Here is a 14,719-nt window from a genome sequence, read left to right on the forward strand (position 1 = left end):
GTGCGATTTGAGCAAGCCCTTGGTTTCCCGCCTCTCTGCCCACCTACTAGATGGCGATTTGATGGCGATTTGGCTGCCATTGATACAGAAGGAACGTATGACATAGTTGGTGCGGTAGGAACAACCAAGCGTTAGCCGACGTTGTGAAGAGAAATCACTACGAAGAATAGAAATACTTTAAGGTTTCCTTCAATATAGGCTAGGGCACGTACGGAGGTTCTTTTTTTTTTTTTTTTCTAATCCAAAACCAAATCCAAAATCGATCGGTCGACTCAGGCTGCGTTCGTGCGCTCGCCTTGCGTTCGCATCTTGTCCATCCCGTCCATGTGCGTACCATTAGCACCATTGTGCTATACGTAAGTGCATAGCTTCAAGTTGGTCAGGGAAGTCAGAGTACTTGTTATTCAACGGCGACATGAAGCTGCTTACACACAATATGATGACTTCAAAGTGCATAAAAGGAGTCAACACCGGTTTTCCTCTGGGCATTGTAGTACGTATACGTCTCATCTCTAACTTATTCCTATTTTAAGAGAACCGCACGAAAACTTTTGTTTTTCTCTTCATTTCAGGCAAGCGAAACCAAGGTGACCTCTGTGGAATTTAATCCTGAGTTCCTCTGTCGCATGATACCCAAACTAGACTGGGATGCTCTTTGCCAAGCAGCCGAAAGCGTAAGCTCATTGGATCACCTTACCAACAGCTATGTACCTTGATGTGTAATTCTGTCGTACTTTGTTGACCTTTAGCTGCTTGATGTTTAACGAATAGCCAGCTATCTTCCCTAACTACTGCGCCCTGCCGCGATGTCTCAGTGGTTAGGGCGCTCGACGGCTGTATCCAAGGGTGCGGAATCGTATCCCGGCTGCCGCAGCAGCTTTTCGATGGAGGCGAAAATCAAGGCGCCCGCGTGCTGTGCGATGTCAGTGCACGTTAAAAAACTCCAGGTGGTTGAATTTTACGGAGCCCTCCACTACGGCGTCTCGCATAGCCTTAGTCGGTTTGGGACGTTAAAAGCTTACAACAAACCGAGGCATAATTTTCTTTTTGATGCGCACGACTTTTGTATCTGCGAAACTAGATGCAGCAGTGTTTTGCTGTTATTCTGGCTTTGGTGTGCATCATGCGTTTTTTGCATGTGTTCACCTAGAGTTATATCACGTTAAATGTTTTTGCTACTACTTTGTATCTTGTGCTTCCTGCGTAATGCAGGGAGCGAAGCATGTGTATTGTGTACGATTATGGTGCGCCTGATTTCGGAGCTACTCAACACTTTCCGTAAGCACTTCATTTGCATTTTCTTTAGGTTGGCTGTGGTGCATGCTTTCCGAAGACATTAGTGCCGGACTATGAGCACAATGAAGTGTTTCTGAGAGCAGTCCACCACATATTGTTTGAGGTAAGAGGACATGCTGCAGCTGATGTCACAAAGTGCTCTTGTACGCGTGTTCACATATTGTAGAGCTAGAATGCAAATTAGAGAATTAGGTAAAAGATTTGTTGGCAACAAAGCTTTGTTGCAGATTGATCGCACCTCCTTCTTTTTGTCCGTCAGTCCACAGCTGTCCAGGTCTTTATTAATATCATGCGAGTATTTTCTGCCTGGTGCTGCTGCACTGGAAAACGAGGCGGAGGAAAGTTTGGGGGACAAAAAACTCAGTCTTTATAAGAGTATGACATGACAGCGTCAATGGCTTTCATCTGCAGCTCCCCTTGTGGATCCTTCTTCATGTACAGTCATTTTTCTACTTGTTTAATCACTAATCTCACGATTTGTGCATCTGTTATATCACACATACTCATTAACATACAGTCACAAGCTGCCACATTATATGAGCAGGGACCCAACATAGATATAAAGCCCTGCTTCAGCCAAGCCCCTTAAGAATATGTAACTATGGCCTAGGAGTCGCATGTCTTACTTGGGACCCAAGGTTCTCATTGGGTTTAATTCCCATCTCTCCCTCCCATCTCAGAGCAGGTGCCAGAGTTGGCAGCTCCTCTCAACTTGGCTATGTTATGTGGTCGCACAACTTGCCGACCAGTCAGTACAGGTGCGGACAGAAGTAAACGGAGCGCCCAGCCCAAAAGAGAACTGAGGGTCAGCGCTGCCTAGACGAGCTAGCCGAAACCAGAAAATTGTCGCGCATCTGCTCGCCCCCTGTCGGCGTGACCCTCCATTTGCTCCGTAGCCTTGTCACTGTCACGATATGAGGATCATGACTGGATGATCGCGCTCTTCAAGGCGAGCGGGCATTTAAGGTGCGCTGACCGCTGCCTTGAGACATCATAGTCTGCGGGGCGGTGCTAATTCAGCTGCATCGTTTAGAAAGCGGTAGATGGGCCTGTGTGTTTTGAACACTCGCAGCCACTGATTTGCATCTCGCTGTCAACCGGCTTGGAATACGTGAGGTGCCGCCGCAAATTGGGTTCGTTCAATTAGGGGGACCACTGGTTCATATTTGCGGGTAGCACCCTTAAACATTGAGGGCACCACTGATCTGGCCATTGTCAATTCAGATTGGATACCAAATTTGAAGTTCGAACCATGTCAAATTTTGAGGCTCCAGTTTGCCAAATTTTCAGAGTGGCCACATTAATTTGGTACTCATCACCGAGTTTACCATAGCTAAGAATTAATATACAGATTAGTATTTGTCGATTAACTTCCTATCGGTCTTATTTTTATGCAGACACCTTCTGCTGAAATATTCTGTATACGTGCACTTTCCGCCCCATGGTCGTTTTAGTGTCCAAGCATCAACAGGAACTGTAATGAACCAACCTGAATTTGGGACGGCACGTCGAGGTCGAGCACATTTCATCGACAGCGAGATAAAAATGAATCCCAGGGGCCGGATTACGCATCGCTCTCAAAATCGCTCTCAAGTTTGAGAGCGTGACGTCAAAATGACGAGGCTCAGACATGTGAAGTGTGACGATATCACGGCTTTAGCCAATTACAAGCAGGCTAGGGTGCTTAATAGCAAAGCCCCGTCCCGGAAACTTTTATTTGCGCGATAAAGGGGCCGTGTGCAAACATTTTTCATGAAAACGCAGCGAATAAAAGTATATATGTTCTATTTACCTAAGAAACATTGTTCGAAGCTATAATACGGCAACTAAATATAGAAGCATTTTCAGTATTACAATTAAATGTGCTCCTAGGTAACGATTTTCGCCGCGAGGGTCAGCTGACGACAGTGAGGCGTGAACATGGCGGCCTGCAAAGAAACAGCTGATTTTCCCATCTAGTTGCTGTTTTTTACGCGTAGTTTAAAATCGAGGTCCTCTGCGGATGTTGTTAGTAACCGGAAAAATCTGACTGAAAGCAGTAAAGGCTACGAACCTGCAGTGAACAGCTTTGTGAAAGTGTTTGTCACGAAAATAGCTTGCTGAAGAGTGTTTTCCATCATTGCTTACCAACGATGACAAGAGCGACGAGCGGGAGCCATGTGATCTAGTGTTGTTTCTTTGGAAAATACAAGAGGGAAATGAAGGCTACACTATTACTTCTGCCGATAGGTGGAAGCTGACAGTATCAGTAAAGTAGGTGTCAGCCGCTATGCAAGAGCTCGCGACTGCAGTGCGGGAAACGAGATCTGATGCACGACCCTCCACCACTGACTTGTCGTGCAAGCCACAGTGACTCGCTGCTGTGCTTCGCAACCAGTTGACTTCAGGCACATTGGGCTCAGTTCTTCACATTGCGATTGATGCTGCTGCTGCTCTATTCCATTCATGTTCAGTTGCTGATGATGTTCTGACTGTGTGAGGTGCAGAAACCGATGTTTACGCTCCGTTTTGGTTTGTTGAAGAGAAGCACTTTTTTTTTTTCTTTTTTTTTTTTTTTACCGTCACCGAGGCGAGAATGAGTTTGTTCTACCAGACCTCAGTTTAGAGGCGATAAAGGTAGGCTTGAGCAGAGATGTCTAGTATGTTGCATTTCGCGCAGCGCGAAGAGTGATGGTGTTGGTCGCACATTGTTGCAAGGCCTCTCGGATGGTGTCATAGTGCCTGTTCTTGCTAGACGGTATCCACTCTGTCGGCAGGAAAAGCAAGCGTATCGTGCATGTGATGCCGCAGTCGAGCTGGAAATCTGCTCAATTTCCGCGATCGCACTATGACAAGTAGCTTTCAAGTGCCTTTATATCCATCAAAGAGTCTTTAGTGCTTCAAAATATGTTCATTTTATACACATTACGCATTCTCTTTCAATAGTGTGTGAATTATGTACAAGCCTTTTCTATTAATATATCAGTTTGAACAGCAGATGAATTTTTTTGGTTATTTGTTGAAAAGACTTAGAAAATAAATGCCAATGACAAAAGTAGCTGTGCAAAATCTGTATATCACATATTTATGGCGTAGTCATTTATTGGATGCTTATAGTTTAGCTTCCTCTACTGTTTTCAATCTGTTTAGCATTCTTCTTGACAGTGTTGCACGTTTTATTAGTGTAAAATAACCTTTATTCACACATAGCCCCAGCAATGCATTTGTTATGATTGCAGTTATTTTATTGTCACCAAGATTTTTGTCATTAGCAGTCATTCTGGGCACTGAAGCCAAGTAAAGTGCACTATTCTCCTAGCAGCTGCTACAGCAGAAAGCAAGATGTCTAATAGTCTACCATCCAGCTGGCTTTGTTATATCTGATATATAAGCATTTTGTATACTGCACCATGCATACTGTACCTATTTGTATAGGTAGCTTCAATATGCAATGGAATGGCTTCTTTGGGCCTAGTAATTTATCCTCGAATGTACATGTCAATGTTGTATGGTCAGTGTATGTCAAGGTACATGTGCTTCTCTATATGCTGCCTCTTTTGCAGTAAGAACACAAGTGAAATGCTGCTGCCAAGAAATAAGTGTTTCTGCTGAATATAAGTGGCAGTAAAAAAGATCTTTCTTGGTGGTATTTTCTGATTACAATCAGCATCATGAACATTTACTGCCTTGCTGTAATACTGCACTTTTCAGTTTAAGCATGTTTACACCACAGTGACCACAGCCAACTGTACCAGGCTGCAAGACGGTAGCAGAGAAGGGACAGCGAGCTGGGACAGGGATGGCTTGGCGCTGGTGTAATCAGCCATGACTTCAGTGGGTAGTTGCCATCTCATGGGCAGCCAAATATGACATCCACTTAGGCCCATCTTTTGCTAATCTCAACAGCTTTTGAGCATGCTTTAGCACTCAATTGAAGATCCATACTAAGTAGCCCACAGCCAGAATCGTAAACATTCGCAGGAATGCTTACAACATGTGCCAATGCTGTTTAGGCAAGCATCATTGTAAGGACAGCCTTGTAACTTGGTAGTGATGATTACCTGCATAACAGAAGCACCCCGGTTTCTTAGGAAGCAAATAAATTTGAACACTATAAATATTTGTCTCCTATTGCTTTTGCCATGAACAAAATTTCACTGCAACAAGCATTCTTTGGCATATAGCCCGTCTCAGCATATTCAGGAAATGCATCTCTTGCTGAAGCCGAAATCTAAGATCTAAGTCAGTCTCTCCTTGCAAGGCTTGTTTAAAAAAAAAAAAAAAAAAAAAAAAAAGTCTTGTCCTCAGAAAAGACTCCCGGTCTTTGCTGAAATGAGAAGAAGCAGGCGTTTTTACGGCGCATTCACTTTCAAGCCGTGAATGTGTCTGGCGCAGGCAGGGAGCGTGTTGAATGGCCCGAAACCAGTCATCGGGGAGCAAGGTGCGCTGGACAATCAATAGTCCCTTCATCCTGTACTTTACATATAAAGGGCAGGTATACAGAACCCTTTCGACAGCTCTCGCTAGGTCATCCTGCAGACAACTGTTGAAAAACAATGCACGAGTGGGAACGAGACCTTTTGGTTGGAAAAAAAGCCTTGCAGAGAAGCCGACTTACAACAAGTGGTATTGAACCCATCAATGCATATAATCAAGATCGTTCGATGACCAACACGGGTTTTTAGAGTTTAACCAGGAAAAAGACGCAGGTGTTCAGCAGACCTTCGATCACCTTTCGGTGCACAGGAGTACCGCTATCAAACATTATGGTGTCGCAGCGCTGGCAGACAAAGACAAAGACTAGGGACACACACAACTGCGCTGAACTTACAACTTTATTTTGGACGCTTTTGCTCCGCGCATATATAATTGACAGAAGGATGAAATGAAAAGAAGCAGGCGTTTTTACGGCGCATTCACAAAAGCTAGACGAACGCGTCGTGGAGGAGGCGTTGGTCCGGCGGGGCAGCCAGGGTCACGAAATGCGCGTGTTCGCGTCGCAGATCTGAGATAAAGCAGGCACAATACAAGTTTACTATGATCTTCAGAACTCTTAGGCAAACACACGCAGTCAATAACAAAATCTACTCACTATTGTGATGTTCACAACGTGCGTAGAACCCCTTGCCTAGCGACTTGTTTCCGTATCTCCCCGCGGCGCCTTGACGGCAATCAGCGTTCCGCCCGATGGCTTCCGCTACCGATGCACTGTGTGATGCAAACAATCTTACATTCCCTACGTACGTTGGAAGCATGGTATAATCATGGTTGGAAGCCTCCGGTAGCCAAAAAATGCGGTGCGCTTGCCGCCGCGGTGACGACGCACTCGCCCGCAAGCCGCCGTTCGTCGGCAATCGTCGCGCAGTCGCTACACTTTCTGCTTGTTCCCGAGTTGAACAGAGCCGGAGCAACTTGTCCGGCAAGTCAAACGCGTCCTCGTGCTTCATTCTTCGCTGTGGATCACCGATACAATGCCTCAAAGCGGCGCATCACAATGTATGCGGCCGCCATTTTCACTCTCAAATGTTTGAGACTGCTTCTGTCGCTCTCAAAAAAACGCTCTCAATTGGCGGCTATATTTAGATGCTCAACGTCATCGTTTCTTTTGTGTTCATGACGTCTCATGACATTCACTGGTGACGCAGAACAGCAATATGGCCGCCGGTCAGAACTGACCAATAGGACATAGGTCTTTGAGAACGATTTTGAGAGCGATCCGTTTGAGAGCGGTGCGTAATCCGGCCCCAGCAACAACAAAAGTTCAAAGCACAGATCACTCTGGCATCTGCGGGCGTAAATGTCTCTACTACTGTCTGAATGAAGCAGCTTAAATGTAGCGCCGTCCATTCGGGCTCTGCTATAAAAGGCAGTGGTCCGCGCACCTTAAATACTCGCTCGCCTCGAAGAGCGCGACCATCCGATCAAGATTGTCATTATCGCGACAGTGATGCCGGGACAGTGACAAGGCATGCGAAGCAAAGGGAGGGTCGCACTGGCGGGGGTGTGCAGATGCGTGCCACGATTTCCTGCTTTCGGCCGGCTCGGCTAGGCGGCGTTGACCCTCAGTTTTTTTCTTGGGCTGGGCGCTTCGTTTACTTCTGTCCGCACCTTTACTTGGTCACATCACTTCACTTTGCCAGCTTCTCACCTGCTGGGGGAATGCTTCTGATTTTTGGCTCACTGTGCCAACAGCGCTGACGATTCCAGATTTCCTGAAGAATGGGGCCTTTTAACACAGTGGCATTAAGAAGCATATGAGGTTAAGGGAATGCCCACAATTCCTGCTGCAGGAGTGGATGTCAGCTTCTAGGCTGTTGAGATTAGCACGAGGCAACGAGGATGTTCATCATTGGCTGTTATACATCACAGCTGCAAGGGCTGTAACAAGTTATATTCACATGCAGCATTTAGTGTGGGTGATAATGGAAGGAGCCCACAACAGTCTAGCATATTCAAGAAACCAGTTTCAATTTTTACTTCTGAAGAAGGGACTCTTGAAGTTGACGTGTTCATTTATTTTTAAGAGAGTAATTACCCATTAGCATCGACATAAGCTCAGCTGCTTGGCAAAGCAAAGCTGTATGGCTTTTACAGAAACTTCGAGTTCAAGAAAAATTTATCCTAGTCAGCGTTCGAACCTGAGACTGTTGTCTAAACGGGGCAGTTGCTCTGCCTGTTGAGCTATTTAGGAAGGTTAGTATATGAGATGCTTAGGGCAAGAGTGATTTGATCAACAACTTGAACTGGGAATTGGGAGTTGGCCCAGTGTTTAGGGAAATCTCCCAAGACTGAGTGGATGCATAATAAGAAAGTAAGCAGCTATATTCATCAGCCTGACCTCACCACTGCGGACAAGTGATTATTTGAAATTTTTAAAGGGATGGAACACTGGATTTTAACGTCGCATTTTTTTTTTTTTTTCATTTACTGTATAATGTAGTCGATTCCATAAAGGTTTTCTTATTTTCCTGAAAACACCCTAGTAAAATTTTACTAAACATTTTTCGATCAGTCGATGTGCCTGTTTTTATGTAGAACAATGCTGGAAACTGTGAGCAGTGACCGCAATCACAATTGGACGTCTGCAAAAGTGATGTTTCAAAAAATAATATAATGTCATCTGCAAGACAGTAATTACACATGTTTATTATCGAGTAGTGTCCATTTCAATTTCCACACTCAAGACTGTTGCGGCACAGGAACGTACACCTCGTCAACGAAAGTTGTAGGGGGCTGTGGTCACTGCTTCATCAAAGAAATTTAAAGTGGTATAGCACCATCTAGTGACAAAGGCTAAAAGCACATCATAGGCAATTCGTTAAGGAACATTGTTATTTTTTGAAGGGTTTGCTGGAGAGAGTGCAAAATATAAAACTTGACAAGTGCTCCTGAAAAAAAAAAGAAACATACGCACGAAAACGTGATGGTTTCTTGAGATACTGCTATGTGGGGTACTGTAGTGATAATGACAGCGTTTTGCTGCAAGAGGTCCCTTCAGTGTGTTTTATGCGATTTTCAGTGCAAAATTTAAACTAAATCGTCATTTGTTGGCTATTGGAGTGCTCCCTCAATACAATGAGGCAACACCTTTTCATTACGACCATGAACGCGTGACACATTTTGGTCAGTGTTCTGTTCCTTCAAAACAAATGCTCTCAAGACGCTACCCACAAGTGCAATTTGTGCTTAACGTCCCGCTTGGAACGTTGCACATTCGCAGCAGTCCAGAGCGAGTCAGGCACTGAGTAGAAAAACACAAAAGAAATGCTCTCAGAACTCGAGTGGTATAACGCTCTTCGCGGGTGTTGCTTTGCATGAAGCAAAACAGCCAGGCCAGGCATACTATGCTCACTACAGCAGCATGATCATGATCATTCCCTCTCGAGATTGCTTCTCTGCTTTGCCTAAATGTCGCTGCACTTGGCAGTTAACGCTCGCGGGATATTATTAAAAATCCAAAAAGGCTGTACATGCTGGTTCGCATATGCAGTTGCTGTGGAGTAATATTGCGGACTTATGCGCTACTTGCTAGACTAGGGGACGGATAAAGGACAATACACGACACAAGCGCTAACCCTTCATCTGTCCCCTAGTCTAACAAGTAGCGCGTAAGTCCTCAATGTGATCAACCAACTGGCCCCTGTGTTAGCATTGTGTGCTGTAATAGATACTTGTAGATCTATTGGTAGCACATGCTGACATCAGCCACTATGTTTCCAGTGGTAGAAATTGTACTTACAATGAATAAGTACTATCACCCTTGGTATGAGCTACACCACGTGAGCTCATGCCCCAGAACACTCCGCAGTTGTACAGTAGCACCAATAGTGATGTGTTTCCGAATTATTGGGAGAGAATGTGGCTGTTACTGTGAGCATGTATCACCACTGTTTGCTTGCTCTCACCCTCGCCCTCATTTTCTTTACGGTGATATCAGTTCTGAAAATGGTAACGGCAGCCATGTCCTGACACCCAAACTTCACGCTCGTGCAAGTGCTGCTTCCTGAAATCTATGATTGCTGGTCAGCTGCTTTTTTTGCTGAATGACCATTTATTGGGGAATGCAGAACTGATGTGCCACATGCTCATGTGCACTTGTAGTTTTTCAGTTTGTGGTTCAAATTCAATAAAGCCAGAAGAAAGCTTTAAAAGATTATAGAAACAGCTAAGAATAACCAGAGTCGAAGATAATAAAGCCAGCAGTGCGAAGCTGGCTGCCAAAACAGCTCCACCATCTCCCGATGCCTGGGAATAATGATAGATTGGCGCCACTGTACAACCAGGGAGTGAGCATGGCCATGTGCTCGTGCGGTGTAGCTCATACTGAGTGCAGTAGTGTATGCTTAACTTGCAGCTGGTATTGTGCACATTCCATGTTGATTGTACACACTCTAAGCACATGCTTTTAGTGCAGATGCTGTTAAGTGATACAAAGTCTTCGTAAGCAAGTTGGGCTCCTAAAGTCAGACATTGGAGATCACATTGGGATGAATTAGCATTTCGGGATGCTTGTTCTGATGAGGCCTACAAATTGAAGGGGTGGAAGTGCTGCTTGAGTTGCTTCATTTTGTTCCAAACTGCTTTCCCTGCTCCGTGCTACTCCAAAATGTAATATTTTTTCAGAACTGCTCCAAATTGGATGCCTCTATGTTCTGCCATCAAATTTAGCGGAACATGGGAACAATGTCATAGCACCGGGAGCAAAGAGATAACGCATCTTGCACTGGGCCTAATACAAATAAAATTTTTGTAAGGGAGAAAAGCATGGAGCATAAATTTGTTCTCAAGTAAGTTAGTAATGAGCCACAGGTGGTGGGAGAGAATTAATTGGAAAAAAATGCACTGTGTATATGACATAGCACCGCCTCCCAGCCTTTTGCATCGGCGGTGGAGAGAGAAGTGAGAGCAGCAAGTGAAGGAGATAGCGCAAACTACTGTGACCCATTAGGAAACTTGTACGACTGCAAAAACTGCTCAAGTTATTCTAATGGTTCTGCTACGAAAACAAGCAGGTGCTTCACCGTTGAGCCTTTTTGTCAATGACATATTTGTCAGGCCTATGGCAGAAAAAAATCGTACTTGAAGCATTATAGGTTGGTACGCCAAAGCTGTCAATCACTAGGAAGCTTCTCAAGAGTGTTGGAAAGCCATACAGGACTTATTGCAAAGAAGTTAAATATGAGCCCCAGCATTACTCAAGTAAAGAATGATGAACTGTTGGCAAGGAGACAGTGAAGTAAAAAAGATGAAGGATGAAAAGGGTGCCCTTCAGTGCCATCTATCTTTCCTGAAGACAATACTTGCCAGTGCTCAGGAATTTATTAGCTCAGGCATAGAATCAAAATGAATATGCACAAGATAGAGAGTGGAAATGTCATGCCCATTAATCTGAAGTCCAAATTAGTGGCGCTACTTGAGCACATCAAAGTGGTAGAGTAAAAAATTGAATCTAACAAGTCAAAATATACAAACAGTTTAGGTAAGGCTAGGTGTTCAGTTATGAAGTGTACCAGCAAGTGTTAGTTTGCTGCTAGTCTGTTTTTAAGTTGTTGCTAAGGTCAGCTTGCGTTATATATCTTTACATGCTTTGGCTGTTGTCAGAGATGAGTGTGAAGTTGGAAAGGCATTGAACTTGCATAAAAAGGAATCATATTGGACATCTTTTATTTCATAAAGAGAAAACTGCAATTATCATAGGCATTTGAACCTAGGAATGTGCCCCAAAACATTATTTGAATGCTCCAAAACACTCATTTTGTTGCTCCCAAAGCTGCTCCAAAACGCTCGAGCCTGCTTCCACCCTTGAATTTGTTTTCCGCGGCCAAATGCCTTCCTCTTCAACCTTTATTCTTTGTTTTACTTCTTTCAGGTGGAGGTCGTTGCTGGTGAGCTTGTGTGCCCTGAAACAGGAAGGAAATTTCCGATCACCAATGGCATTCCAAACATGCTTTTGAATGAGGACGAAGTCTGAGAAGTTCTTTTTGCATTATGTCTTGCCATCTCTTTTGACATTGTCACTTCTTCCTTGTTAGGCGATTTCGAAAACTGTATATAAAATGTGCTTCACAACCTGAACTTGGTCTACCTGTGTGTTGATACCTGTTAATGACAGAGTAGCCAATAGATTAACAAATAGCTTGTCCAATGATTGTATAAAGAATTGCATTAATTGTAACTTGTTAAAAAGGAAGAGTGAACCGATTCAGATGCACCTGTTTGCTTACCATTAGCAGTGTGTTTTCTTTAATATCAGTCAGAAAATTATGAAATATTCATTGACTTACGGCTGCTTGCAAATTTGGGCAACACTTAAGTTTAACTGTATTATAATACAACAGCATTAATGGCTCTCGTTAGTGTCACCCCTTGCAAATCCTCGTTCTTGTATATGCACTTTGCTACTTGCTTAATCACTAATCTCTTAAGTTGTGCCTACTGTCTCACACGTACTTATTAGCAAACAGTCGTAAGTTATCATATTATGTGAAAGACCACTTGACATAAAGCCCCGCTTTAACCAAGCCATATGAATGTGCATGCGTGGCCTACGAGTAGCTTGTGCAACTCTGGATCCAAGTGTCCCAGAGGGTTCGTTTCCCATCTCGCAGGGGTGGTTTGCAGTTGGCAGCTCCTGTAAACTTGGTCATGTCGCAGTCTCATAAAGACACACAACCCGCTGACCAGTTTGTGCTTGGCCGTGTTACTTGCAAAATACCACCTGCCAGAAGAATGCTTGTTTTTTTTTTTTTTGGTCACAACACCGGATTTTCTGTAAATTAGGGGCTTCAATGCTGATGCATTAAAATGTGTAGACCTACATTTTTTAGCAAGAAGTGCTATGCCTGACCATATGTTGGCTTTTTGGTGCCCTACACCTTGAGGATTAATGAGACTCATTTTAAATGAGTGGTAATTGTTAGGGGGCTTATCTTGGTACTTATTCATCATTGGCTGCCATGGCTTGACAAGTTGTCACTGTCTTCAGCCTCTATGCTTTGAAGAGAAAAGCTGCCAGGAATTAGACATGCTTGAAACACCCAATGTTGTCTTAAGGCACAATCCACTACCACTTGGGTACACCATTGCCAGTATATGCGACTTCAACTTGAACACTTCTATGGAATTTAAACGCCACAGGAAATCTTGCTGGATTGTCTCCTGCTAAAGGAAATGTGAAAATTGCACGAAAATTTACACAGGGCGCTCTAAACGAAGTTTTGTTGGAAGTGTTCTAGTATGAGATATATGGGAGAAAATATGACTGCTGCATCGCACATCAATTTTGCTGCACCCTTTCTGCTACATGGCCACAGAAAAGCATAAAGAACAGTACTATCAAATCAATTCCCTGAGCTTGATTGTAGAAATACTGGGCAGAAAATGAGTAAACATTTAATAGGAAACAATAACAGTCACTGCACATTTTGGTCCCACTTCATGTTGAGATAAGTAGCAAAAAAAAAATTTAATCCATGCTACGCTTAGAATGTCTCGCTGCAGGAATGCATACATGGTGATCAGTGTCCGTGTTTTGTAGCCATAAACTACAGGTTTTTAGAAAATTCACTTTTATTTGTGCCTTTTGTGCTGTCACCCAGGGTGGTGAGTAACGACATCTGAAGTATCTATAATTCATCCCAGCCACATCAATGTGTCATGGATTGATGACGCAAGTGACGGTTCTGGCGGTCGCTTAGACAGGGCTGTTTACAATCGTGATGCACCTAGAATATGTTTGCTTTCTAGGCTTATAGAGAAAAGAAATAACACCGTTGTAGCATACTGCCTGCTCTTTCTTGCTCCGGTATATTCCTGACTCCATTGTGCTCACCAATGATCACTTTTGAGTTATATAATGCTGCTAATTAAAAATTCACCAGTGATAGATTTGTGAGGGTTAGCAACCAAAAACGACCTGTGTTCACTTCCTAACCAAAGGAGTACATTCTACATAGGCATGGGAGTTGGCAGTAGTATTCTGAGGAGAGGCAGGTGCAGTGTAGCCATCGCTGTCACTTTTCAGCCCTGAAGGTTGGTAGAGTCTGGGAGCCCTTCGTTCAAATTTATATTTCACCACCACCAATTTCATTTTGTTGACACAGTTGTAATGGCTGATTTGTTATTTTTAAATATGAGTGAATCCAATTATATATGAAGTCATCTGCATATTCTAACGGGAGGTCTACATGTCTTCTTCTAAAAGATTCCTAAATTGCGTTCTGTGACCAATTTGGCAGTAACATCTCAAAGAAAGTAAAAAAATATTGCTGGTAGTTTAGCTACGGTTAAACCTACTGTGTACACGACAGCTTCATTCACATGGTTACGCGTGGTATGATATCATGGCTCTTTGCTCATTCCGCTTCTTGCTTTTGGCATTTGGCCAATCGTTCCCGTTCTTCAGCAGTCTTGGCAGCTTGTTTCGCCTTCTGGCTATCTCGCATTCACTGTAAAGCAGCAGTTCAGCGAGCGACATTGGCTGGATGATCGGACGCGGCTTGATTCCGTGCTATCCGAGTGCTCCGGCTCAACAGCACATCTCTCTCCTCTGGCTCCATGCTGCAGCAATGGCCTGGCCCACTGCCCGCTCCTCTTTATAAACTGGGTCACAATGCAACGTCAATTATTACGTAACTCCAAACCATATGCCCACGTTATAGTGCATCACTTTGACCTTCGACCTTGACCTTTGTTACCATGGGGTGCGACACCGTAAGTATTTCGTGGTTTGACCTCTGGCTTACTTGAAGGTCATATTCCTGTGCACGGAGACCTTGGCTTTACATCGTGTATACACTGCGACCAACACGAGTATTTCTAGCCAAGTCATAATATAGTTGGTTCTTCAGGGCAATGTTGCTCACAACCTGCAGTTTTTATGGTATGCAATACCACATGCAATAAATTGCTACCCTACACTTGCCTCTTGTGTGCTGCAAGTTAA

The 14,719-nt window shown here is 43.9% G+C and overlaps 1 protein-coding gene across 1 annotated transcript; it reads left to right on the forward strand.

Moving 5' to 3' along the window:
• Positions 1–246: 246 nt before the first annotated feature.
• Positions 247–11,850, forward strand: Trmt112 (tRNA methyltransferase subunit 11-2). The gene is made up of 4 exons (XM_084588833.1): positions 247–493; positions 573–674; positions 1,307–1,399; positions 11,645–11,850. Exons 1-4 carry the CDS (start codon positions 416–418, stop codon positions 11,744–11,746), a joined length of 375 nt encoding a protein of 124 aa, XP_084444959.1. The 5' UTR covers positions 247–415; the 3' UTR covers positions 11,747–11,850.
• Positions 11,851–14,719: the final 2,869 nt, after the last annotated feature.

The sequence above is a fragment of the Amblyomma maculatum genome, chromosome 1 (genome assembly GCF_055883805.1).
Source record: "Amblyomma maculatum isolate TAMU_Amacu chromosome 1, ASM5588380v1, whole genome shotgun sequence".
Classification (NCBI taxonomy): domain Eukaryota; kingdom Metazoa; phylum Arthropoda; class Arachnida; order Ixodida; family Ixodidae; genus Amblyomma; species Amblyomma maculatum.

What these genes read in the sequence shown, in the direction of transcription:
- Trmt112 (XM_084588833.1), top strand. Translation starts at nt 416, where the DNA reads ATGAAGCTGCTTACACACAATATGATGACTTCAAAGTGCATAAAAGGA. An exon ending in GTTTTCCTCTGGGCATTGTA is followed by an intron (nt 494 to 572) that starts GTACGTATACGT and finishes TCTTCATTTCAG; the next exon opens with GCAAGCGAAACCAAGGTGAC. An exon ending in TTTGCCAAGCAGCCGAAAGC is followed by an intron (nt 675 to 1,306) that starts GTAAGCTCATTG and finishes CATTTTCTTTAG; the next exon opens with GTTGGCTGTGGTGCATGCTT.